We start from the raw sequence: 26,922 nt of genomic DNA on the forward strand, positions 1-26,922 counted from the left end.
ACATTTAAATGTTTGCTTGATGCTTAAACAGATCAAAGTCCTTCAGAACAGCAAGCTGATTTATCTTACATTTGAGTTGCTTTCCTCAGATGCCATCGGCTTGTTGATGCTGTTCACAAATTTGTTCACATGCTCAAAGTGCTTTGTCATCTCTGTTGCCAAAACCATGTCAATAATAGCCTGGCGCAATGTCCGATAATGGTTCCTAAAAGAGAAAAATGAAACAATTTACTCATGCAGGCCATTGCCAGAGTTAACTGTGTTTCTCCTGATCTCCTCACAACATTCACAAAAAGCATTTTGAGACAGAAATCAAACATAAAATGGACTAACTTGAAAGCAACTCAGAACAGTGACTGTAGTTGCATTCATGTCAGCAGGGGTTTTAGTGGCCTGTGGCCATTTTACATAACTTAAAACTAAATCAGTACAATTACAAGTCACTTGTGAGATGCCATAACCTCAAAAGGGATGTGGTAAAGGATCTGTCTGAAATAAGCAGGAACAGGAAGTCACCAGGGCACTCATAGAAATCTTTTTAAATAACGAAAGTTAGGTTCACATGCTAGAGTAATCAATACACAGAATTCAGTATTCCAGGGATAGTAACAATATACTTCCGCAACCCCTCCCGTTCACCTGGAGTTCGAGTCAATTGGTTTTTTAAGTAAAACCATATTCCACAAAATAATATGAAACATCTTTACATTTCCAAACGTATCATTTGGAATGCTGACATGGGGAAGAAAGATTTTTTTTTTAAATGGTCTATTGTATAGTTCTAGAAGTGATAAAGGCTTTTGTGTGAATTTTCTATATTAAGCAAAAGTGGCGCCTTCAGTGTCCAAAAGGAATAAAATAAACACAGCAAGCTAACCTGTCAATATTCTTGAAAATGTTGCATTTGTTATCTTTAGCTGTGAGCTGGAATGCCAATGCTGTATGGTGGCTTTCCAATACAGCAGTATCATTATAAAGTACAGCTAATTCACTTCCTGCATTGCACAGGAAAGAGTTGGTCCGTCCTGGGTGATCCACGTCATGAACTGTGGCAGCTATTAATGCAGCCACCTCATCTAAATGGTCAAGGTTTCCCTGCAAGAAAGAGTAAAACTACCATTATTCATCACGTAGTAAGTAATCACAATTCAATCTTTAAAATATCACTAGGTAAATATCAGAGTTCAAATGTAAGCTCTTCAGAACAGAGGCCTTCTCTCCATGTGTGAGCTTCCCACTCACTGAGTGCCAAGAGTATCCTTTCTCCATCTCAAAACCACTTCTTCTATGAAGCTTTCTTATTGTATCTTCATCCCAGTGATCTTTCTGCACCTTCTTCTGTTGGAGCTGTTGTGCCACGTAGTGTGTGTCTGCAATGGTAAGCACCATGCAGCAGGATTTCTATTTTGTGTTTTGCAAAGCACTGTGTACAGACCAAAATATTCATGTTCTACAATTTTCGTCAAAGAATTAAATATATTTCTGCCATTGACTTAAGTAAATTGAGATGTAGAAATCTCATTTAAAATTTTAATTTCTGCATCTGTCTTACAGTTGATTTTGACTATATGACTACAACATATTTTGGGGTAAGGAAACCAGATAACCAAATACTAACTTTCTCCTTTTGCTAGAAAAATGGCTGAAGATACCATTTTTCAAAGGGTAAACACAGATTGTTTTATAATTGCTTCAGCTACATTTCTGTGAATAAAGAAATGTTTCTAGAAGGAAGGGATGGGCAAGGTCATTCTAACTAGAAGCCTTATAGCATTCAATTTCCTAAAATAACCCTGGAGAAAAAATAATGCCATTACCACTCCTGATCAGTATTCTCTCTGTATTCACCTAGGTTTATCGTGTATATCTCTTCACACCCCCCCAGCAAAATTTTCAAGAGATTACAAAAGGGAAAAGAGGTTTCAGCATTCCTGCATTGCACAGTAATGAAGGGTGTGATCCTGCAACGGCTATTTGTTTAATTTCCTTACTCACGTTAATAGTCCTATGGACTTCAGAGAAATTACTTGTCTCAGCAAAGACTGCAGGTGCAAAGGCTAGAGCAGACATAGGAAGTTAGGAGCATTATCTACTGGTTGCAAAGATGCCCAGCTCTACTGTGTGACTGTCAAGTAACAAATATGTTATTTGTAACAAGAGGCTGTCATGGACACATCTGTTAATGAACAAATAATCTGATTAGTCCTAAAGTGTGTTTATTCAAGGGTCAAAGTAAAGAATTCACAATGGAAGTTCTACCTTAACTCTCTCCTTTCCGAGAAAGAACGCAGTAGCATGTAAAACATCTGCTGCATGTGTGGAGTTGTGGTACGAGTTGGTGGAGTGGTAGTTGGCTTCAATCACTTGGAACCAGGCTCTTAGTGTTGCTTCTGAACAGTTTAAAAATTCACAGACCCCAAACCGGGCAAAAACTTTTAAACCCAAATAAACTAATGGCCTGGAAAACAAGTAAGGAGACAAGGATCATTGAAATGTAGCAAAGTAGAAAAAACACACATGCATGCAAACAAATTAACAATTTCTATTGTGCATCATGTCTCTTGTTCGGCACCTTCCATTTTTTAAAAAACAAGTGTAAATAGACACCATTTAGTTTATCACATGATGATGATTCTTTAAGGCTCTGGTCCACCAGCAGTTAGTTTACTACCCATTCTGCCATGCTTTCAGACTTAATTTAATCTGCTATGAAAAGCATCACAGAGCAAACAGCGTTGCCAACTCTTACGATTTTATTGGGAATCTCAAGGTATTTGGTGTTTTTCTTAAAACTCCAGCCCCTGGTGTTCTCTGATTATGTGACAACCTCAGCTTTCATTTAATATATATATATTATAAGGATTAGACTATATATAAAGTCTAATCCTTATGGTCTTTGGAAAAAAAAACTTGAGAACATGACCCAAGTATATCCTAACAGCTCAAAACCCAGTGGCAAATAAAAAGAACCCTGCTATTGGGTGGTTTTTTTTTAAAATCTCATTATTTTTGGGAATCTGACTCATGGTTTTAAAATGCCTGAGGGTGGCAATACTGTTTATCAACATCACTCTGAATAGCTTGGAGCCTAAAGCCACTCCTTCCCTATAGAAACGATGGCCCACACTGATGAGATATCCAATGCATAAATTGTGCCTGCTTTGGGAGGACAGGACTTTTGGGGCGAGAAGCATGGGAATTCCATACACTGCTCAGCTTCTGAATTACTGTATTGATGCAGGACCAACTATAAGTCTCTTTAATCTAGTGGATAAAGGCATAGCAGGAACCAATTATGAGATATTAAAGTCTGGCAAACACAAATTAGAAATAAAGCACACACTTTTCACAGTGAGGTTGATTAACCACTGGAACAAACTACCAAGGGAAATAGTGGATTCTTCATCTCTTAATGTTTTCAAATCAAGACTGTATGCCTATTGTAATAATTGGGGCCTCACCTACCTACCCAAAGCATGAGCCTAACTGTGGGAATGTGGATAAAATTTTACAGAATGTCACAATAGTTTATAACAATAAACGTTGATATGAAAAGGAGACAGACTGATATAACTGAAGGACTCTGCTGAATTATGTCTCGTGAACAAGAGAAGTGTGGAACCAGAAACCAATGGACCAAACATGGTGTTGGAAATCAGGCCGAACTGGTGGACAAGGGCTATTTCACCCATCACTTCCTTTTGGGGTCCTTAAAATACAAATAGCTGGCTGTCTGGGAGGCAGAAGTACAGGAAGGCAGGAGCTTCACCATCAGGGCTGGCACCCTCACTATCTCCAGAGACCTATGGTGACACCACAGGGCCTTTGTCATCCTGATCTTGAGAAATGACCTGACCAGCCCAGCCCAGGCCAGAGAGAAGTAGCCAAGGACATGCTGTTCAGGATCTAACGACCCAGTAGCTAGATCCTGAACACCATTTGGGGTGTGAGACTTTGATTCCTACCCCCTACCCCCCCCCCGCATGGTGTCTTTTTTCTTCGCACCTTTTTTCTTCTTTCCTATCCCTCTCCTTTTGCCTTCTGCTTAATAAGAGAGTCTGGCTTAGCTGGCCAAGACTGTATATTTTGCGACACTGCTGTAAGCCTGTGACCAGAGAGGCAGCTAACAGCAATGTTCTAAACAGCCCAACACCGCTACCAGTTTGCCAGCGGCTGATAAGACCATGTGCGATTCCCCAGCAGCAATGCTGCAAGTGACAGTCAGCACCAGAGATAGAAGCTACATTTTCTTTCTATGCTGTTCTTTTCCCTGTTATGTGTGTTTGTCTCATTTTATCTTCTAGGAAACAGGATCAGACTACAACAGCAGCTCGTCTCCACTAACTTTCTCCTTTTCTCCCAGAAAAGGACAGTTATTACCATCTTTAACACCACGTAAGACACTGCCAGATGGGGGATGTGTTTCCTTCTAAAAACTCTGTACAGCTTAGGGAATGGGAATCAGGGATGTGTTAAAATGAAAGACCTGCATAATAATTTACATTTGAAATGCTCTAACAGTTTTTTCCTTCTTTTTCTGTAATGAAAGGTTAAAAAGCTGTTTAATGGTGTTTACACTCACATGGGACTAAGCAGGCTGAGGCTCTGACCTTGAAACCTGAGCTATGTTTAACTGTTTAGTATTGTACAGTGTCAGGGTCATGTTAACAGCTTTTACTCTCTGGGCCCATTTATTCCATCCAAGTTAATACAACATGCCTTTCTGGAAGGCATCCTTGAGTGAAACACAATTCGGCTCCGTTAGGGTGACCAGACAGCAAGTGTGAAAAATCAGGATCGGGTTGGGGGGTAATAGGAGCCTATATAAGAAAAAGACTCAAAAATCAGGGCTGTCCCTATAAAAATTGGGACATCTGGTCACCCTAGGCTCAGTAGATGGCTACCTGGGTAAAACTGTACGGTCTGTGTTATACAGACTAGATGATCCAATAGTTCCCTCTGGCCTTAAAATCTATTGGGCCCAGTACCATTTGCTCCCCTCCATCTATTTTTTTTAAACCCCCAACACAGACCTGTCCCAGCACCTCCTCTAATGGGGGTCTGCTGTTTCCTGCATGACCATGAGCAGCCTTCAGATACAAAATACACCTCAACATCCCTTGTGGAGCAATTGGGAGAAAAGGATTCTGTGGGGGCATCTAGAAGGTAAAGGCAGCAGAGTATTCCGAACAGAATGTCTATTTGGAGAGGGAGTTGGAGCAGGTAGGAGACAAGATCAATTGATGAGGAAAGAATCCTGTAGGCCTAGGGTGTTGAGATGAAGAAGAGACTGACAGAGTGAGGTGGCTGTACACTTAGCATGGACACTGACTCTTTCTGGCCAGCTGCACTGGATTTCCGAAAACAGCATATTGACCTGTTTGCAAAGTAGTACAGTGACAACACACACAACAAGGGAGGGTCTCTCTGAAAGAGCTATGGCAAAATACATAGTGAAACACACAGGGTTCCTTTGTGCCATAGCTCACTTGACAGCTTCATTTATGGGTATGTACAGAAAGCAGTCACATACCTTTTATTTGTAACAGCCTCCAATTCAAAAATATTAAAGTCCCAGCTTTCTTCATTATCAAGTAACTGTGCAATACAAGGTGGTACATCATTGACGGTAATTGGCACTGAAAGGTGACTATGGCTTTGGTTCATGTCTGTCAAAAGAAAATTTTGGAATGAAATTAATTATGGATTTTTAAAACTTTTTTATTTCATTTGCAGGATCCTTATTAGAAAATTAATTCCTTCTGAAGACACCAAGTTTAGAAATATCTTCAGGTACTGTATCTTTTATACAAGTTTAGACATAAATCAAGAAGAGCAAACAAATCAAATGATGACTTTTTATGGTCATATTTGTTTAATTAACATTTTTCATTTTAATTCTTTTCCCGTCTGGTTTCTACATTTCTCAGATACATGATGTTGACTACTTGAACCAGACTGACACTTGCTCAAACACTTGCTCTCAGATTACTGGGAAAACCACTTCCAAAGACAAATAATCAAACTGCAAACTAGCTTGGAATTCTAAATCAATGTTTGCGGCCAATGAAACACAACACAGGCAAAGAAAGTTTAACATGGAAACTTACTCTTAGAAAATACATACTCATTTCCTGACAGTCTTCTCAAGCCATCCTGAAATAAAGATTCTATAAGTTGTAGGAAACCATTATCAAGTATAAAGAATGCTTTACACCATTTCCCCATAGGAACTAGCCCTGGCTACCTAAAATATTGGTCATGTTTTAGGGAGTGCCTCAAGCAGCATGCTTGTTTTCAGTCTTCCAGTACAGAGGTAGAAGTAACTAGCAAGGGACTTAGAAGCTCCAACTCCACTTTCTTGGAGTTGAAAAGTTTGATAAAAGTGGTAACTGCTACTGCAAGATTTCCTTTTTAATGACACAGGTCTAAAAGCAGGGACACTCGGACTATTGAATACCACTGGTAGGAGGTCTCCAGAAAGGGTATTTATTTGATCAACAATGTATTGGCCTCCTCTCATCCCCTTTCATTGACGGTTGCATGATGTTTTTAATTGAAATTCACAAATGTCACTTGTTTTGCATTTCAGTTATGCTGTTTCCACAAGCGACCCATTCTGGGGCTCCAGACCAGCATCTGTAGGAAGAGGGTTTGAGATATTCCACTATGAAAATCCAATGCACGTTTGGTGTGTAGGGCAGTCTGGACATGGTAAAAGGCTCCTTAGCAGGTCAAAGTTCAGTTTTACAAACTTTTGTATAGTCACTGACTGCATCAGGTGTATAATAATTCTTCAGTTCAATTGCAGTGCAGTGATCGGGTAACTTTTTCTTAAAAGCTTTCAGGAACTTGGGATACTACCGATTAGGTTATCAATATATGTAGTTTCCAATGGAACTAAAGAATTATTCACATAAAAGAGTAGCAGTGTTTCCAAGCCACCTGACTGAAAAACAGCAATGGTAACAATCTTCATGCTTACTGGTGCCTCTCAGGTCAACTGCACTGGTGTGGCCTAAATGCAAGGCAAGTCAGTAAAGCTGAATTGTAGTCCCTGTTCCCCCTGAAGGCATAGGCACTATAGCTGATGAACCCTCAGTCAGGTGGATGCAGGGATTCTCTTGCCCCAGTGGTGGAAGAAAGATACCCCCTGTGTCAGATCAGTTAGCTGATGTTTGTTTAAATTTTCTTTTCCTACTCACAGTCATCAGACCTCCAACAAGATTACTTGTGTGAGGATCTTCATCTTTGGTACCTAGCTGAGGGGAGTAAAGTTCTGTTGTCCGTAAAATTTCCAAAACTCTGTCCAAAGCCTCTGCTACCGTGACAGGGCTGTTCTCCTGGGCAGTATTGATGATGTTAATAACCTGAGGGGGTTGGACGGAAGAGTGAAATCAGATTGCTTCAAAGAAAAAACATTGTTCCCTTCATATTATTACAAAATCTTAATCCCCACGACATTTACAGTGACAGCAGTCAGTATACTGTGTTATTTCACACTTTGTAGAAGTCCTATGGTCACCCCAAATACTAAGTGTGTTATATAAACAACCAGAGTCTAGATTTTCTGAATTTGAATTCCCTCCCCTTACATTCTATTATTTTGGTGCTTTAAACAGCAGATTAGGTGAGGAGAAACCTACTGAGGAGCTATGGGGACCAGGAGCCTGAGTGAAGAGAGAGGTGTGAACGCCTAGCCTAGGCATCGTTATTAGAAGTTGTGTGTCTGGGCCCAAGGTATTTTATAGGTAGGCTAATGGGTGGCAATGCCACAAGACTACTGAGACCCGATAAACTATGGGACTATACAGGTCTCCAGACAAAGAATCCAGGCCAGCACTCAAACATTGTGATTGTGGAGGCAAAGCTATGATTTTCTAAATGGCTCTCAATATAAAAGGAAGAGAAAACAGAGGCCACACAGATATTCTATTCTATGGCTATGATATAGAAGGAGAGACCCAAAGAGGATATTTGTAACAGAGTAAATAATATTGAGATGCACAATTTCTACAGTCCCTTTGTTGTAAATACACCCACATATTTTTCTGCAAAGATAGTACCAAAGTATCCTGAGTTTGTGGCATACAGTAGCAGTCAGTGATAACATTTTTTTACCTTTGTGATGGGTGCTTCTATTGTCATTGAGTGGATTCTTGCCATTGATGAATACCGACGATTCTGTAAGCTTGGCGCTGCCATTGCATAAAATATACAGATTTAGATTTTGACACTGCATGTAACACAGAACACGCATTTCAATGAAAGAGCCCTATGAGTCACTGGCACATAGAGACTGTCATTGGGAATGACCTAACAAAATATGCCCTTAGCTAGCAAAGGGGTTCGAAGTTGCTTAATCCCCTGCCCACGAGGGTCCAGCAGGAAGCTATTAGCAGGTCACTAGCACCACCACTGCAGCTGATTCAGTTGAGTATACTGGTGCCTAATAGGGGCTTGTCTACATGGGAATACTCAGGAAAATTAATCTGAATTAACTGAAGCTGTAAATTTTAAATGGATTAGTTAAAACCACATTAAATCCCTGTATCGGCACTCTCCTTCAGAATTAAAATAGCCTTAATTCAGTCTAGCTTTTCTTTCAACTCTCCTTTTATTTGTTTCACACTCTGAACCCTGAGACTCTGCTGGACCAAAACCAGGTTCTTAGATCTCTGCAAACTATGATTGCTTGGGAGTGCATGCAAATGAGCAGAAATGGTGAAAGAAGCCTCTAGCATCACCATGCTCACATCCCATCACAGTGACCAGCCACCAATGGAATAAGGAGTGAGTCTTAGCCAGTAGCAGTACAAGGCCCCTGTGGGCTGAAGGCCCCACCCCCTCCTGCATCGGCCTGTGAAGCTGAACAAGCATAGGAGGAGCACAAGCTGCATCCTTTCAAAGGGGGGAGAGCTGGCACTCCATAAATGCATTCTTCCAGAACCCTCCTACCCCTGCTGCGGTACAGCCACACCTCACCTTCATGCAGGCTGTACACGATCATGCATCATACTGAAAAGTTAGTGTCTTCTGCTGTTTTGGGAAGTACCTCATAATTCAACATAAATGGATAACAAAAAACGTTGGAAGAAATGTCAAAGGTCACTTGTGCGTCTCTCCATCAGTAGCTCAGAAGAATGCTACTGCTGTCCTGTTTAACTCCGTATTTTGATTGCTCAGGTCACTTGCTTTCTGTATTTCTAACTGTATTCTTTTTTTAAAAAAAGAAAAGGAGTACTTGTGGCACCTTAGAGACAGCATCCGATGAAGTGAGCTGTAGCTCCTGAAAGCTCATGCTCAAATAAATTGGTTAGTCTCTAAGGTGCCACAAGTACTCCTTTTCTTTTTGCGAATACAGACTAACACGGCTGTTACTCTGAAACCTGTATTCTTTTTGGATTTCTATTTTCTTACCATCGCTGCTTCGAGAGGTTATTGATTTGACATCAATTGATTCTTTCCTCCTGTTCTTGCATCTGAAGGAGTGGGATTCTAGAAATATAAAATGAAAACTTTAAAATGACAACAATAATAAATACACTGCTCTTCTACTGCCCCTTCCATCTTAAATCCCAAAGCTCGTTATGTTCACAGCCCCCTGTGAGGTAGGGAGATATTGCTAGCTCTATTATACAGATAAATGGAGGCAGAGACAGATCAAGGCCAGATTTTTAAAAGATATTTAGGCACCTAAAGTTGCCTACTGGGATTTTCAAAATTGCCCAGGGGCTAGGTTTTTAAAATAATTGAAATCAGTGGGAGTTCGGTTTAAATACTGTTAAAAATCTGGCCCATGTCAACTAATACCCATTGAAATCAATTGGAGTTAAGTTCTTATGCAGTTTTGAAAACCCCACTAGGTGTCGATCTGCTTCTTTAGGTGCCTAAATACCTTTGAAATCTGGCCCTTAGTAACTTGGCCAAGATCACCCAGGAATTTGCTGCACATGAAAGACAAGCTACTTGGTCTCCTGACTCCCAGTCCTGTTTTTTAACCAGAAGACTGTCCTGCCTCTCCACATGGAACTGAGCTGGACATTTTTTTATTTTGTTGAGTATTTATGTTAAAAAAGAGTTACAGTGATTAAAAACAAACAATTAGCTACAAACCAAACCACCATTCCTGACATTGACAAGAGAGAAAATCCCATCTATCAGACCAGGAAATAGATAAAACAGATGCATGTTACATGCTTCATGATAATCTCAAAAGGGTAACCTGGTAAACTTCTAGATTTTTTTTTCAGATACATAGCCACAGTTTACCTTACATTGTAAAATAATTTCCATCTATCTATCTATACATATTTCTAAAATGCCCATCACTGTAGTATCTAAAGTGCCAGTTAGTCACAGATCACAGAGAACTGTTCAGAAGGGATAATCATAATTTAAAGGATTAGGACCATCATTAAATTGATATTTATTAACTTCATGTGATGCTGGAGGTATGCATCTAATGTGAACATACAATAGTATAAAGATATATAATATAATGTACACAGTACTATTGGTTTGAAGCTTAATGGGTATATGATTTTACTAAAATGTCTTAGAATTTAAAGTAATGTAAACTATAAATATAGTAAATATTTTAAAGTGATTAAAATTGATCAAAAGTTTGTTTTAGGAATACTCTTTAGATGCTGTGATTCAGTGGCGCTAAAAAGTTAGGTCGACCCAACTATGTCCCTCAGAGGTGTGAAAAATCTACATCCCGGAGTGACAGTTAAGATGACCTCACCCCGGTATAGAGAGCACGAGGTTGATAAAAGCATTGTTTCATTGACCTAGCTACTGCTCTCGGGAGGTGGAGTACCTATACCAACAGGAGAACCTCTCAGACAGCTGCAGCGGCACAGGAGCCATCAAACAGAGCTGTAAACAGGGGAGTTTCAGTGGGAGTTTGTAAGGGGAGTTTGTATTGTGGTGCTTGTTTGGGGTTTGTTTTTGCTGTGGGTTGTGGTGTTTTGGTGTGGTTTGTGTTTCCCAGACTAACAGGATTTAGGTGGGAAGGCTATGACAGATACAGAGGCAGCAGTGGGAGTGACCCATGTAGTGGAAGACACAATGAAGATGACTGGATGTGGAAGTTGCGGTATGTATATGATCCTGGAGGGGCTACCTGGTAAGAGTTTTGTCTGCATGAAATGCCGTCTAATAGAGCTGACGGAGGACAAGATCAGAGGACTGGAGATGCAGGTGGAAAGTCTGATTGAGTTTAAAAGGGGGTCGAGTGGATTATGGAGCAAAGACATGAGGCAGCTGAAGGGAAAAGCTCAGACTTGCAGATAGAAGCAGGACTGAAGAATTCTGAGGGGATACTGCTGGGTGAGGAAAGTGGACAGTGGAAGCATGTGACTAAGAGAACCAGACAGAGGAAAAGATGCGCTAGTGAAGGAGAAATGGAGCTCAAAAATAGGTTTGCAGAGTTGGAAAATGAAGAAGGGCTCAGCAGGTGGTCACTAAAGGTGGAAGGGCGAGGAAGAAGAGAAGAGCAGCTAGTCCTTTAGCAAAAGGGGAAGAATCAATGGAGACTACACCAAATACGAGTCCCAGGAGGATACAGGATGGGTTGAAGAGGATTAGAAGAGAGACTAGGAATAGTAAGAACTTGCAGCCAGAGGGAACGGGGGATAGACTGGAGAACAGCACAGTCACCAGGAAAAGGCAGGTCTACGTGACCGGGGACTCTTTACTGAGAAGAATAGACAGGCCTGTAACCAGAGCTGATCCAGAGAACAGAAGGGTGTGCTGTCTTCGAGGTGCTAAGATACGGGATGTAGACCTGAGGTTGAAAAGGATCCTAAAGGGAGCGGGAAAGAATCCCCTAATTATCCTTCATGTGGGAACAAATGATACCGGTAGATTCTCGCTGGAACGTATCAAGGGAGACTATGCCAGGTTGGGGAAGACGCTTAAGGAAATCGAGGCTCAGGTGATCTTTAATGGGATTCTGCCTGTTCCTAGAGAAGGGCAACAAAGGTGCGACAAGATTATGACTATCAACAGATGACATAGGCACTGGTGTAAGGAGGGCTTTGGGATGTATGGCCACTGAGAGGCGTTCATGACAGTTCTCTCAGGATGGACTTCATCTGAGTAGCGAAGGAAATTGACTTCTAGGATGGAGGCTGGCACAACTGATTAAGAGAGCTTTAAACTAGTAATCTGGGGGAGATGGTTGGGAGATGTCCAGGTAATCTCCACGCTGGATTTTAGCATTGAGAGGGAAGAAAACAAAGTAAGAAAGGATACAGCCGTGAGTAGGAGAATGGATATAAGGAGGAAGGGCAGTGTGGATACCAGTCTAATAGGTTATACTGGCTGTAGAATGACCGTGCCTAATCGGGTACAGAATGTGAGCGAGGCCAAACAGCAAAAATTGAGATGTTTGTACACCAATGCGAGGAGCCTTGGTAACAAAATGGAGGAACTAGAGCTACTGGTGCAGGAAGTGAAACCAGATATTACAGGGAGAACAGAAACATGGTGGAATAGTCGTCATGACTGGACTACGGGTATTGAAGGGTACGTGCTGTTTAGGAAAGACCGAAATAAAGGTAAAGATGGTGGAGTGGCATTGTATATCAATGATGAGGTAGAATGTAAAGAAATAAGAAGCGATGGAATGGATAAGACAGAGTCTGTCTGGGCAAAAATCACATGGGGGAAGAAAACTACAGAGCCTCCCCTGTGATAGTGCTTGGGGTGTGCTATAGACCGCCGGGATCTAATTTGAATATGCATAGAGCTCTCTTTAATGTTTTTAATGAAGTAAATACTAATGGAAACTGTGTTATCATGGGAGAATTTAACTTCCCAGATATAGACTGGAGGACGAGTGCTAGTAATAATAATAGGGCTCAGATTTTCCTCGATGCGATAGCTGATGGATTCCTTCATCAAGTAGTTGCTGAACCGACTAGAGGGGATGCCATTTTAGATTTGGTTTTGGTGAGTAGGGAGGACCTCATAGAAGAAATGGTTGTAGGGGACAACCTTGGTTCAAGTGAGCATGAGCTAATTCAGTTCAAACTGAATGGAAGGATTAACAAAAATAAATCTGCGACTAGGGTTTTTGATTTCAAAAGGGCTGACTTTCAAAAATTAAGGAAATTAGTTAGGGAAGTGGATTGGACTGAAGAACTTATGGATCTAAAGGCAGAAGTGGCCTGGGATTACTTTAAGTCAAAGCTGCAGAAGCTATTGGAAGCCTGCATCTCAAGAAAGGGGAAAAAATTCATAGGCAGGAGTTGTAGACCAAGCATTTCAGAGAGGTAATTAAGAAAAAGCAGAAAGCATACAGGGAGTGGAAGAAGGGAGGGATCAGCAAGGAAAGCTACCTTATTGAGGTCAGAACATGTAGGGATAAAGTGAGACTGGCTAAAAGTCAAGTAGAGTTGGACCTTGCAAAGGGAATTAAAACCAGTAGTAAAAGGTTCTATAGCCATATAAATAAGAAGAAAACAAAGAAAGAAGAAGTGGGACCGTTAAACACTGAGGATGGAGTGGAGGTTAAGGATAGTCTAGGCATGGCCCAATATCTAAACAAATACTTTGCCTCAGTCTTTAATAAGGCTAATGAGGATCTTGGGGATAATGGTAGCATGACAAATGGGAATGAGGATATGGAGGTAGATATTACCATATTTGAGGTAGAAGCGAAACTCGAACAGCTTAATGGGACTAAATCGGGCGGCCCAGATAATCTTCATCCAAGAATATTAAAGGAATTGGCACATGAAATTGCAAGCCCATTAGCAAGAATTTTTAATGAATCTGTAAACTCAGGGGTTGTACCGTATGATTGGAGAATTGCTAGCATAGTTCCTATTTTTAAGAAAGGGAAAAAAAGTGATCTGGGTAACTACAGGCCTGTTAGTTTGACATCTGTAGAATGCAAGGTCTTGGAAAATTTTTTGAAGGAATAAGTAGTTAAGGACATTGAGGTCAATGGTAAATGGGACAAAATACAACATGGTTTTACAAAAAGGTAGATCGTGTCAAACCAACCTGATCTCCTTCTTTGAGAAAGTAACAGATTTTTTTAGACAAAGGAAATGCAGCAGATCTAATTTACCCTAGATTTCAGTAAGGTATTTGATACTGTGCCACATGGGGAATTATTAGTTAAATTGGAAAAGATGGGGATCAATATGAAAATTGAAAGGTGGATAAGGAATTGGTTAACAGGGAGACTATAGCGGGTCATACTGAAAGGTGAACTGTCAGGCTGGAGGGAGGTTACCAGTGGAGTTCCTCAGGGATCGGTTTTGGGACCAATCTTATTTAAACTTTTTATTACTGACCTCGGCACAAAAAGTGGGAGTGTGCTAATAAAGTTTGCGGATGATAAAGCTGAGAAGTATTGCCAATTTAGAGAGAGACAGGGATATCATACAGGAAGATCTGGATGACTTTGTAAACTGGAGTAATAGTAATAGGATGAAATTTAATAGTGAGAAGTGTAAGGTCATGCATTTAGGGATTAATAACAAGAATTTTAGTTATAAGCTAGGGACGCATCAATTAGAAGTAACGGAGGAGGAGAAGGACCTTGGAGTATTGGTTGATCACAGGATGACTATGAGCCGCCAATATGATATGGCCGTGAAAAATGCTAATGTGGTCTTGGGATGCATTAGGCGACATATTTTCAATAGAGATAAGGAGGTTTTAGTACCGTTATACAAGGCACTGGTGAGACCTCACCTGGAATACTGTGTGCAGTTCTGGTCTCCCATATTTAAGAAGGATGAATTCAAACTGGAACAGGTACGGAGAAGGGCTACTAGGATGATCCAAGGAATGGAAAACCTGTCTTATGAAAGGAGACTCAAGGAGCTTGGCTTGTTTAGCCTAACCAAAAGAAGGTTGAGAGGAGATATGATTGCTCTCTATAAATATATCAGAGGGATAAATACTGGAGAGGGAGAGGAATTATTTAAGCTCAGTACCAATGTGGACACAAGAACAAATGGATATAAACTGGTCATTGGGAAGTTTAGACTTGAAATTAGATGAAGGTTTCTAACCATCAGAGGAGTGAAGTTTTGGAATAGCCTTCCAAGGGAAGCAGTGGGGGCAAAAGACCTATCTGGCTTTAAGATTAAACTTGATAAGTTTATGGAGGAGATGGTATGATGCGATAATATGATTTTGGCAATTTATTGATCTTTTAAAATATTCATGGTAAATAGGCCCAAAGGCCTGTGATGGGATGTTAGATGGGGTGGGATCTGAGTTACTACAGAGAATTCTTTCCTGGGTATCTGGCTGGTGAATCTTGCCCACATGCTCAGGGTTCAGCTGATCACCATATCTGGGGTCGGGAAGGAATTTTCCTCCAGGATAGATTGGAAGAGGCCCTGGAGGTTTATCACAGGAGTGGGTGGGTTTAGATGGGCACGGGTCACTTGCTGGAGGATTCTCTGCTCCTTGAAGTCTTTAAACTATGATTTGAGGACTTCAATAGCTCAGACATATGTGAGAGGTTTATCGCAGGAGTGGGTGGGTGAGATTCTGTGGCCCTGCATTGTGCAGGAGGTCAGACTAGATGATCATAATGGTTCCTTCTGACCTTAATATCTATGAATCTATGAAAACTCTCCTGTTGACGTAGGTAGAGTCTTCACTGTGTCAGCTCTCCTACTGTAGCATATCTAGTATAGACAAGCCCTGAGAGTAGCTTTTTCCCGTTAGAGGTCCAAGATTACTTTAAAATCCCAAAATTTCCTGTACAAGAAGGTAACAAGGGTTTTATCTTATTCCACACAGTGGTGAAAGTTTGAAAGCCACTCTCCTGAATTTATTGAGTTGCACTGAGGGATCAAGATCCCAGCTCCTCTGTCTTGCTAATAGTCTTGCTACTAGTTGTGATTACTGCTGCTGACTGGGTTATTACACCTACAGACTGTGCATGCAGCTATACCATCATCCCTTCTCCCCACCTGTTTGTTCACCCACCTGCTATTATTGGTTTAAAATGGCAGATCATTTAGATCAATAAAAGATGTTTACAACCCTAAAAACTGATCTTGTGCCTCTTCCTCCTCAGATAAAATACTTTTATTACATAATAGCGCATGTTTTCTGAAAAAGTTAATGTCTTAGCTTTATTTCCTTCTCCCACTTCCCCGGGATACTGGGATACATTGAATAACTTTTGTGACAAACTTTTGGCTGAGACCTTGAACATGATGACTTTCTGCAGGGAGACTAGATGTACAAAATCAGAATCATAGGACTGGAAGAGACCTCAAGAGGTCTTCTAGTCCAGTCCCCATCACTCAAGGTAGGACAAAATATTATCTAGACCATCCGTGACAGGTGTTTGTTTTACCTGCTCTTGAAAATCTCCAACAATTAAGATTCCACAATCTCCCTAGGCAATTTATTCTAGTGCTTAACCACCCTGACAGTTAGGAAGTTTTTCCTAATGTCCAACCGAAACCTCCCTTGCTGCAATTTAAGCCCATTGCTTCTTGTCCTATCCTCAGAGGTTAACAAGAACAATTCTTCTCCCTCCTCCTTGTAACAACCTTTTATGTATGTAACTTACTTACATGGAAATTACAAGTAACTGCTTCAAAGAGAAACGGCTGAGCTTCAGTTCATTTGCAAATTTGACACCATTAGCTCAGGATTAAACAAAGACTGTGAATGGCTAGCCAGCTACAAAAGCAGTTTCTCCTCTCTTGGTGTTCACACCTCAACTGCTAGGAGAGGACCTCATCCTCCCTGACTGAACTAACCTTGTTATCCCTAGCCTGATTCTTGCTTGCATATTTATACCTGCCTCTGGAAACTTCCACTACAAGCATCCGACGAAGTGGGTATTCACCCACGAAAGCTTATGCTCCAATACGTCTGTTAGTCTATAAGGTGCCACAGGACTCTTTGCATAATGAATGCATCTTCCATTTCATTCATGATTAAATTTTAACTGTCCTTAAATGATGTAAAGGAAAGTTGAAAAGTAGTTAAAATGAATACAATTTAGCTTGTAACCAAACAACATGACATGGGGTAGGAAACCTAAGAAATACAAGCAAAGGAACCAATGTTGGATTAGGAATTAGAAAGCAGAAATTCCCAACTTTCAGTCCTGTATTCAACAACATCTCATTCACAACACCAAGAATACACCAGAACTGGCTCTTTAGAGGAGAGTCAGCCATACATAGACAAGTTTTAGTGACCCGTTTGCTTTTCTTCCAGCCTAACTTGTCCTAAAATGGTCCTAATTTGGAAGGTTTTAGGCCAAATCCTCCTTTGGCATAAATCAGTATAGCACCCTTCAGTTCAGGCCGTAGATCTATGCCAATTTATACCAGCTAAAGATCTGACCCACTGTTAAATACACCTACAACTGTTGTATTTTAACTCTGAGCACCAGCTAAGTGCTCTACGCCATAAAATAAAGGTAATATAAAAGTGGGGACTATTACTCAAAACTTGTTTATAAGTGATACACGTTGTTTAGCAGTACATTGCCAATTGGCCTCAGTCAGTCATGGGCCAGCTTGTCTGATGGGGGAACACCACTAGACTGAACAGAATGGAGCTACACTGATTTATACTTGCGAAGAATCTGGCCTCATTTTTTTTAAAATGAAGAAGCGTATGTAGATAAATGATCATATTCTAACCTGCCTGTGAATTGTCTCCTGCATACTTCTCATCACGATGAATCTTGTAGAGCTGAAGTTGTACCAAAAGTAAAATATATAAAAAAGAAAACATTTTAAAGGGTTACATTCAATATGATCCTCAACAAGCACTTTCCAATTATTTGCAAGAATTTTTTAAAAAAGATTCTATAGATATAACTGCATTTTAAGAAGAAAGAGCAACAATTGGAGAGGCCACAAGCACACGGCATAGGAAATTACAGATACTGTTGTGCTTTTATGCATTATGAGTGCTTTTCTGTTTGATGCCTGTGACTGTAAGGGAACAGACATTCATTTTTAATTGTGTTTTCCTAAGTCAGTCACCCTGAAATACTGACTTCCCTCAATAAAAAGTAAAAAAATATCGGGTACTTTTTGCCTACTCTACTGTAATTTAAAAACTGATTTCCTGGTACTGTATAAACCAATTTTACAAATCCATTTTCAAGGACCAGTGATGCACTGGCCTTGTGAAAAATCCCTTGGGTGGGGAAATTCCCTGATTCTGATGAAGTTTGCTACATGTTCCTGGATAATGTTTTATCATCTTCATTGATCATAGGATTATTAAGATCTTTTTTTCTTTTTTGCCACTGGAGTGCACCAGATTGCTCCACTCTCTGTATTTAAATATTTCTCTCTTCTTGGGCAAGATATCATCACTTCCTTATTATGTTTTCACATAAACACCAGATTTCAAATTACACAGATTGAACACTACTCTGTAATATGCTCTGTTTGTTTCCAGGAATAAAGTGTACACTTCTCAGGCAGAATAGATGTAACAGAATTAAATTGTCACATCATGTTGTCTCATTCTTTGGTTATGGATTTTAGAAAGTATTTTTGCTGAAGTGGGATAACAAGTGAACAGATCGCTCAGTCTCAGAACCCTCCTTTCTACAGGCATGCACACCTTTATTTATATGCGGCTAATCAAATACTAAAGGGGAAAGTTTGTTAGAGCCCCTCATTAAAATAATAGTTGGACATTGTATTTTACTCTAGTCACACTAGTAGTAGAGCTGAGTGAAGTTGTCTGTCCAAACCATTTTTTGCTCAAAAATACAGATTTAGGTTAACTGAAACATTGTGTGAATTCACCAAAATGTTTGGTCACCTACCCAGACCCGCACCCCCAAAGTTTGTTGTTTTTTTTTTGAAAGAATCAAAACATTTCAGTATTTTCAAAAGGAAACATTTTGATGTTTCGATTAGAAACTACTATTAATTTTGAATTTTACTATAATTTTTAAAAGATTAAACTCAAAACCAAAACATCTTGTGTGACCCAAAACAAATTCACCCAGGACCATTTTTTTGGTTCAGCTAGCAAACCAAAAAAACCCCCAACCAGTTATTCACAGAGTTCTAACTAAGACCTCAGTTTTGCCACCCTTGCTCATGGTGATTAGTACCCTACTCTGAACAAACGCATCATCCACCCTATGCCCGTGCATTAGGTTCTACAGGAGCAAGATGTTTATGGTAGTGAGTTGGTACGTCACCTGACTTGCTACCTCTGAGTTAGAGGGAATCATGTGGGGCTGCACCTAGCCCTGAGCAGCCTGCATACGGTCTGTCTAACATAGCATGCTGCAATATACAAATGAAGGAGGAGTCACCAAAGAAAGCAATGGGTATATGCAAATGGACACTGTCAACATACCCTAGGTCAGCAGCGGCTAGTAGCATGTACATCCCAAGTGTTTTAACCTGTGTCGTCCACAGCTGCAGCAGTTTGCCCTGCCAGCTGCATTCAACCAAGGAATGTGGCAGCTCACACAGGACAAATGGTCAGCTAACCCTCAGTATCCTTTTGGGACAAGAGAGGTGAGCCCAAGGACAGTACTAGAGCATCCCCAGCCACTCCGAGGAGACAGGGCCGCTCAAAGCTTCACAATACAAGTGAAGGCAGACTTTCCCAAGAACTTCTAGAATCGCTGTAGGCCCCTCTTGGTTGTAATGCCAAATCTGTCCCTTTTACGTCCTTGGGGGGGTGCAATAGAAGCCATTCCCATGCCTTATGCCCACAAAATGTACTGCAAGGGCATGACATAGCTTACACCATTTTAGGAGTAGTTTGCGCAGTCACCTGGGCTCCACAGGGCCTGCCTCATTGCCCTCTGCGAGCAGTCCCATCAATAGGACTACTTACGTAGTAAGGTATGGAGTACTTGTGGCACCTTAGAGACTAACACATTTATTTAATTTAAGAAGCTCACAAAAGCTTATGCTCTAATAAATTGGTTAGTCTCTAAGGTGCCACAAGTGCTCCTTTTCTTTTTACGGATACAGACTAACACGGCTGCTACTCTGAAACCTATAGTAAGGTATGAGTCTCTGTGGGTGCAGGTGGCAGCACGGGCCCCAAATGAGGGATAGAGCCTGCTTAACTGTTCACATCCACCACGTTGAAAAGAAGGGGTGGGGGAGAAGAGGCAGAAACAGGAGCAAGGAGCAAACTATTTCACACTGGTTATTCAGAATGAATAATGCCAGAAAGGGTTACAATAGCCTAAACAGGATATCCTTAGATCAAAGAAGGTTTTGCTGGGTTAGGTTTTTGTTATGGCCTAAAGCAATAGGCCATGGCAAAGTATGGTGTGAAATGATGCCACGTCAAATGTTGTATCAGTGAAAGCATGTGAAATATTTAACAACTATCAAATGTTTTTCACAAACATTTCTGTGGCAGGGAGATAAGGCTTTTTTTTGGCTAAAAAATAATTCAAGGAGTTTTGACAAGCTTCATGGCAATGTCGAGGTGATGTTTACCGCGCACATCCCACTGCTACAGTGTGTGCAAAAGCAGCTGCTGTGGGCTCAAACTGAAAGTTCTCTGGGGAATAGTTTGAACCCTTAGGGAATCAAATTCCTAGACTATACAGACAAAGGTGAGCACTGTGATAATCTAATCTGATCACCTGCATCACACAGGCCATAGGACTTGGGTGAATTCATTCCTATTTGAACTTGAGTACACCTTTCAGAAAAACATCCAATCTTGATTTTAAAGTGTCTAGTGATGAAGACTCCACCACAACCCTTGGTTAATTGTTCCACTGATTAATGACCCTCATTGTTAAAAAAGTGCATCTTATTTCTTGTTTGAATTTGTCCAGCTTCAACTTCCAGCCATTGGATTGTGTTATACCTTTGTCTGCAAAGGAGAAGGCTCTTCCATTATTAAATTTGTTTCCCATACAAATATTTATACATTGTGATCAAGTCACCCCTTAACTATCTCTTCTCTCTTTACTGCACAATTGCGGGGGACACATCAGTGGTCACTCTGTTTAACAGGAAGCCTCCATCCACTATTCCTGTCAGTGCCCCAGTAAAAGACAGATACTAGTTCTGAATACATTTCCCCTTCCCTCAGCCCTTCCTCCCCCTGCAGGCAAGAATTCTCCCAGCTGGCCTGAAAGAAAGAAGGGAGATTACACATTTAATGTTGAGCCAATTGGTTGCTAGGGGAGAGGCAGGTGGGAATTTGAACATCAGGCTGGATACTACAAGGCCCCCAACCCAACAAAGCATGTATTGACTGTGTTTCTTTTTAAGCATGAGTAATGAATTCCCATTCACAAATCTTTACTATACTACGGTCTTTACTATAATCTTGTACCCAGAAATAAAGTTTTCTATGCACAAATCCTTCATATATTTTTTCTCTGTGACAAGTCTGATGTACAAATACATACCATAGAGACTACCACGTAGAAACCTTATCTAAAATGACATCCCTGATAAAGTGAGCTGTAGCTCACGAAAGCTTATGCTCAAATAAATTGGTTAGTCTCTAAGGTGCCACAAGTACTCCTTTTCTTTTATCCCTGATAAAGTGTAACAAATGGCAAAAAACAAATGTAATTTATTTTCACATTTTAAAAAAAGTGGACAATGCATTAGAATTTAAGAAGGTGTGTGTGTCTGTGTGTAAAGTCTGAAGTGTTAAATGCAAGCAGTTTTAGGGTATATTTTCACTTGGAGCTGGCGGTGTGTGACCCTCAGAACTCCTGAATCCCAGCTGGCAAGGGATTCACTGTCATGTAACAGCAACTCCTAGCAGGCCTGACAAACTCACTACAGCTAACATATTGCTTTCATAGTATTTATTCATAAAGAGTGTTGTGTAAGATCTTAAATGAAAGCCAGGATCATGCTGGTTAATAATATTGTGTGATGTATGTAGGGGATGATATTTAAGGGGTTGTGTATATGTACTGAAAATATATCCTGAGTGTCTGTATCAAGATATGAGTCACCAGCAGAGACAGGTTTTCACTCAGACCAGGAGTGTTTGTCCATCTAGCAACTGACATGTAAATTAAGCATTGTATTATTTCACAATGGGCTAGGGTTGCCAGGTGTCCTGTTTTCAAGGCTGACAAAGTGCAGCTCTATCAAACAAACATTTAACCCCTTAGGGGGAAATCTACTTTATTAAACAGGAAAGATAAGCACTGATAAGGATTGTGTTTTATGTTATATCTGTAACCCTTTTTGTTTCCACTCATTATCCTTACTCACTATCTCTTAAAACTTAATCCTTAATAATCAACTATAAATATATTTGAGTTATGCTGTTATAAAGGACCTGACCCTGAGTGGTACCAGTCAAGCTGCGTGTGTACTATTCCTCCAGGGACAGCTTACCTGGTCATTTCTGAGCGTCCTGTGACATGGGCTGCATACAGTAGGGACCACTCCAAGGACTCGGGGGTTGGTGTGTGCCTATCACTAGCCTGCACAGAGAGGGTGAGGTCTGCAGAGACATGGAAGTCAGGGCTTGTGCTGCCAGAGCCTGGTGGTTTCAGGGAGTTGAACCACAGAAGGCACAGACAAGACTGCTTCACACCAAGGGCAGGGGGTGGTGAGGTGCCTCACAACCTGAGGACCCCAGGAATGTCACAAGATGTCATTCCAGCATGAGGCGACATACCTGCGCTAGCTCTGATTGAGCTAGTGTGCACAAAACAGAGCGTAAATAGTGGTGCAAGCTGTGAGTGAGGCTAGCCACCCCAAGCAGATACCCATCCAAGATACTACGCAGAACACCATCCTGGTAATAATGTGACTAAATGCTGGGACTCATTTATTCCATAATTAAAGGCCTTTGTTTCACCAGTGACTCTCTCAGCAATAAAAACCATTTGATATTAAGACCATGAACTGTGCTTGAACTGTAGATGGATTCATACATTATAGACTTATGACAACTCCAGTGGAGTTACTGCAGACTTGAACGGACAGCAAAATCCAGCCCAGTCAATTGCTGATCTTGCTTTTAGGAACAAATTGCCCTTTCTGACCATAATTGGATTACAGGAATTGAACAAATGCCCCCAAAGTCCAGCGATTTATTTTTGATGCTGGGTCACTGTTCTGGCCCAAATTTTATTAACGTACCCATAATCCCTCAGTCTGGTCATTCAGTGTGCTGTTGTACAGCTCAGCAAGTAAGAAGTTCATCTAGGTACCTCATCATCAGGCAAAAATCTACCAATATGAGGCACACTGGTGGGGAGCACAACACTAAAAGGTACGTGGGGATCTGCAGAGCCATGATCTCTACACAGGACAAGACAGCTCAGTGAAACTTGGAGGCACCACACTACACAGCGCATGTTACTGCTGTTTCAAAAGGTAGCAGCATGTGCTTTCTCCTAGTACCTGCTCTCATGCCTGCAAGCTAACTGAACATGCCCCCTTATCGCCAGTCGTGCTAGGTGCAGTGTGTGACCATATGCCTTGGCTAGCTTTAGAGAAGTGCTGATATCTTGCTTTCCATAATCTCAGCTTTCATTTTAACAAAAGTAAGTCTCTAGCTGTTATGGTTATGAAGAATCTCAAAAACGTGCACCTGGGGTAACCACTGCAGAGATGAGTCCGACTTAAGAACCAAGAAAATAGCGCTGAGAAGAATGAACTGACCCATTCAGTGAGGGTAGTTCACCATTAGACCCTTACCAAGGGTCGGGGTAGATTCTCCATCACCGAAAATATTTAAGTCAAGACTGGATGTTTTTCTAAAAGATATGCTCTTGTTCAAACAGGAATTAATTCAGGGAAATTTTAAGGCCTGTGTTATACAGGAGGTCAGACCAGATGATCGCAATGTACTGCCTGGCTTTAAAATCTACCAATCTCGGCATTTACTCCTGTGCCTGCTGACCATTTAAATGACAACACTGTTAACTGTTTCATTCCTCATGTGAAAAGGAGAGGGTGGGTCACAGGTCAGCACAATTTTCTGTGAGTGAGGTCTCATTTTGGTGCCAATTATGACTGGTGTTTGGATCCCAATTAAACAGGAGCCAAGCCCAAGGAGCCTAGCAGAGACCATGGATATAGTGAAGCTCCCTGGAGAACCAGGCAACACAGGATCAGACAGGGAACATCTGCACAGCGAGTGGTATCTTATTTTGTGAATTTGAATACTGTATTAATCACACATCAAAGAAGCTGTCAATGTAAACATCAAATGAAATAAACGAGCAGTGTTGTCTTCCTAAATCTGCACAAGAGTCTGAAAACTATGGGGATGCCCCATGTATCTGAATGTTTTGTTAGTTCCAAAACGAAACAATTTAAATGTCAACATTAGGCTCATCAACATTAAGGATACACCCACTTTACACTTTGGTAAAGAGTCACTTTACACCAGCGCAGCCCATCTTACCTAGAGATTGCTGACCGGTGCCAAAAATCCTTAATGTATACAAGCCATTTGTTAGTTATTTCATTCCTGATCAGTTTGACAGAATCATCTCAGAATATTCTAAACCCACAATCCCAAAACTGCCTCCTCATACTTTCCTGGATACCAAACCCCCAAACTGCCACACACCTAGCCTTCAGCTTTCCCCTTGACCTACTTTTACAACATACTGATGTATTTTCAATAGAAATCCTGCACCATATTGAAAATTAAAAGTGTAGGGGCAGAAAAAATATTTTAATTTAATATCTAATTAAACAACACGAGACATTGTAATAATTTTATTTTTTACTTCCATTTAATTCAATAAAGGATTCAATTTTATTTTTCCTGAGGCTACAAATGAATTTCCAGTCTACCATACTAATGCTGAACAAACAAAGAAGTTGGCACAAAAAATTCAGTTATGCTTGTAACAGCCTAAGCTGGATCTTGCCTTCCCTTTTTTAAACCTATCTGTGCCACCAGAGGGTGCAAATCTGCAATGTCTGAAACCAGTGAACAAAATCATTCCTCTCAACTTATTATTTCAAAATAGTCTATTTTTATAAAGAGCTGTTTGAATTTGTGGCCCTACCTAAGGACACATTCCCAGCCCCAATGAGCCTGCAATCTCAATAAAAACTTCTTTTGAAATTTCCTTCAATATCGTAGCGTGCTTAACATCCTGCTACAAACAAGAGAGGTTCTTAGTTGTGAATTCAAAAGGCTAGCTAATTAACCAGAGTTTTGTAAGAAAAGAATTAAATTTTCTATTGATCAAAGCAAGCTTTATCTAACTTCACTTGAACATAATGGCCTTAGCTTGTTTTTTTCGTAGGTCCTTTAACCCTCCATGGTTGATGCTTTCTTTTAGGCCTTGATCCTCAAACCTCGAGGGCAGACCCCAGCAGCCTTGTAGAGCCCTCCTGAAGTAACATGTCAAGGGACATGCAAAGGGGCGTCAGGGTCTGCCCAGGCTAATTAGCTTGAAGGCTGAGGTGGCCTTTGTTTTCAAATAACTATTCAAATATCAGAAATCAAAACCTTAATAATAGATGCTGCTGCCAGCTCTGCCTATAATATGCTCAATGTTAATTCAGTTTTAGATCCAAGGTTTTATATACAAGAAGGTTTTATATGTACACTTTTCCATATATTTTTAACTCACTTGTGTTGACCAGGTCAATGAACAGAGAGACTGAAGACTACAGAAAAACAAAAATGAACCACACAGGATTTTGTTGGTGTTGTTTTTAAATTATGTCCTTTACTGTCACTTTATACACATGGCTTCAACTTTTTCTTGCTTATTTCTGCATTAGCAAGATCAGGTGTGTATACACTGTTTTTTATTGGTGAGTGTGCAATATATAGAAAACCTCAGGCACACCTCACTGAAAATTACACTTCTCTAACCTCTCTCATCATTCACCCCTTCCCTTTTAGCGCCATGGAAGCAGGTAGGATTTTGTCCAGAGGGCTTAATTTTAACTGATAGGGCAAAGTCTGCCCTCTAGAACATATCTTTATTTCATCCAAGGGCAGAAGTTGTCAGACAGTGTATTGATATGGGTGAAGCACATCGTAATAGTTAAGAGTAAGAGTTAACCAGGACTGGCTTTTCTGCACAACTGTCTTTGTCCACATTAAGAGCAAAAATATATTTAACACTGTGCTAGTTCAAATGGGTTATAGTTAGCATATTTTCTAACATGGTACATTTTCCAAGTATACCCTAGGCCTAGAAGAAGGCCTAGTTTACCTGTCAGCACATCCCCCCCAGGTTGCAGGTTAGAGAAGGATCTAGCTCCCTAGCTTGTTACTGTGTGTGCTGATGTCTTTAGCTGGGGCACACAGCTCTAGTTCAAAGGGGCAGCAAGGAGAACTCTAGAATGCATCCCCAAGGCCTGAACCATCAAATCATGCTCTGGATGGCTAGATTCATGCTTCAGGAGAGCACATATCTCTGTTCCCATTCACCGTACCAGCCAGCGCAGAGTGTGGCCCTATGTAATATAAAGCGTGGCTGACTAGAAAAAGCTGTTCTTAAAGTAAATACAGAAGTCTTCTTGCTTGTTCAAATAAGGGTACATCAACATTTTTAAAGAGTATCTGACTTTATCTTTTTGTTTTAGAAGTTGTCTTCTATACCAATTGTAAAGAGAAAAGTGGCAAAAGGTTAATGAAAAGGCCTGATAACACAGACATATTACACATTACAAAGGAAATACAGTACCTGTTTATTGTTTTCATTGGTACAGCACAGCTTCTTGATGGACACAAAATGTCTAATTTTCCTAACAACACAAATAATTGATTGTTATTCAATGGAATGGTTAAGACAGAAGCGAAACGACATGATTACATTAACACACTATCAGCACTGCTGTCTAAAGCAGACCTTAGTGACCATATATGAAAACCAAAAGCATAAAACATATTACCAGGTGAAGAGCATTCGTTATATTTCATAGCCAAGTTCTGCCCTTGGATCCTCATGTCATTAACTCCTGTGGTAGGTGCATATGC

At 40.6% G+C, this 26,922-nt stretch overlaps 1 protein-coding gene across 9 annotated transcripts in view; it reads right to left on the bottom strand.

Annotated features, from left to right (window-relative positions):
• Positions 1-26,922, bottom strand: part of PDE8B (phosphodiesterase 8B) — a 164,782-nt gene that overhangs the window by 16,796 nt on the left and 121,064 nt on the right. For all 9 annotated transcript variants that reach the window (XM_073344170.2, XM_073344169.2, XM_073344174.2 and 6 more), the window contains 10 exons: positions 26,630-26,690; positions 17,661-17,712; positions 9,421-9,498; positions 8,122-8,198; positions 7,206-7,370; positions 6,111-6,156; positions 5,534-5,669; positions 2,260-2,458; positions 878-1,095; positions 70-205 (listed from right to left, as the gene is read on the bottom strand). In XM_073344170.2, the coding sequence (XP_073200271.1) occupies positions 70-205; positions 878-1,095; positions 2,260-2,458; positions 5,534-5,669; positions 6,111-6,156; positions 7,206-7,370; positions 8,122-8,198; positions 9,421-9,498; positions 17,661-17,712; positions 26,630-26,690 (1,168 nt within the window). The remainder of the gene's footprint in view (positions 1-69; positions 206-877; positions 1,096-2,259; positions 2,459-5,533; positions 5,670-6,110; positions 6,157-7,205; positions 7,371-8,121; positions 8,199-9,420; positions 9,499-17,660; positions 17,713-26,629; positions 26,691-26,922) is intronic.

Source organism: Lepidochelys kempii, chromosome 5 (assembly GCF_965140285.1).
Source record: "Lepidochelys kempii isolate rLepKem1 chromosome 5, rLepKem1.hap1, whole genome shotgun sequence".
In the NCBI taxonomy this organism is placed as follows: Eukaryota; Metazoa; Chordata; order Testudines; family Cheloniidae; genus Lepidochelys; species Lepidochelys kempii.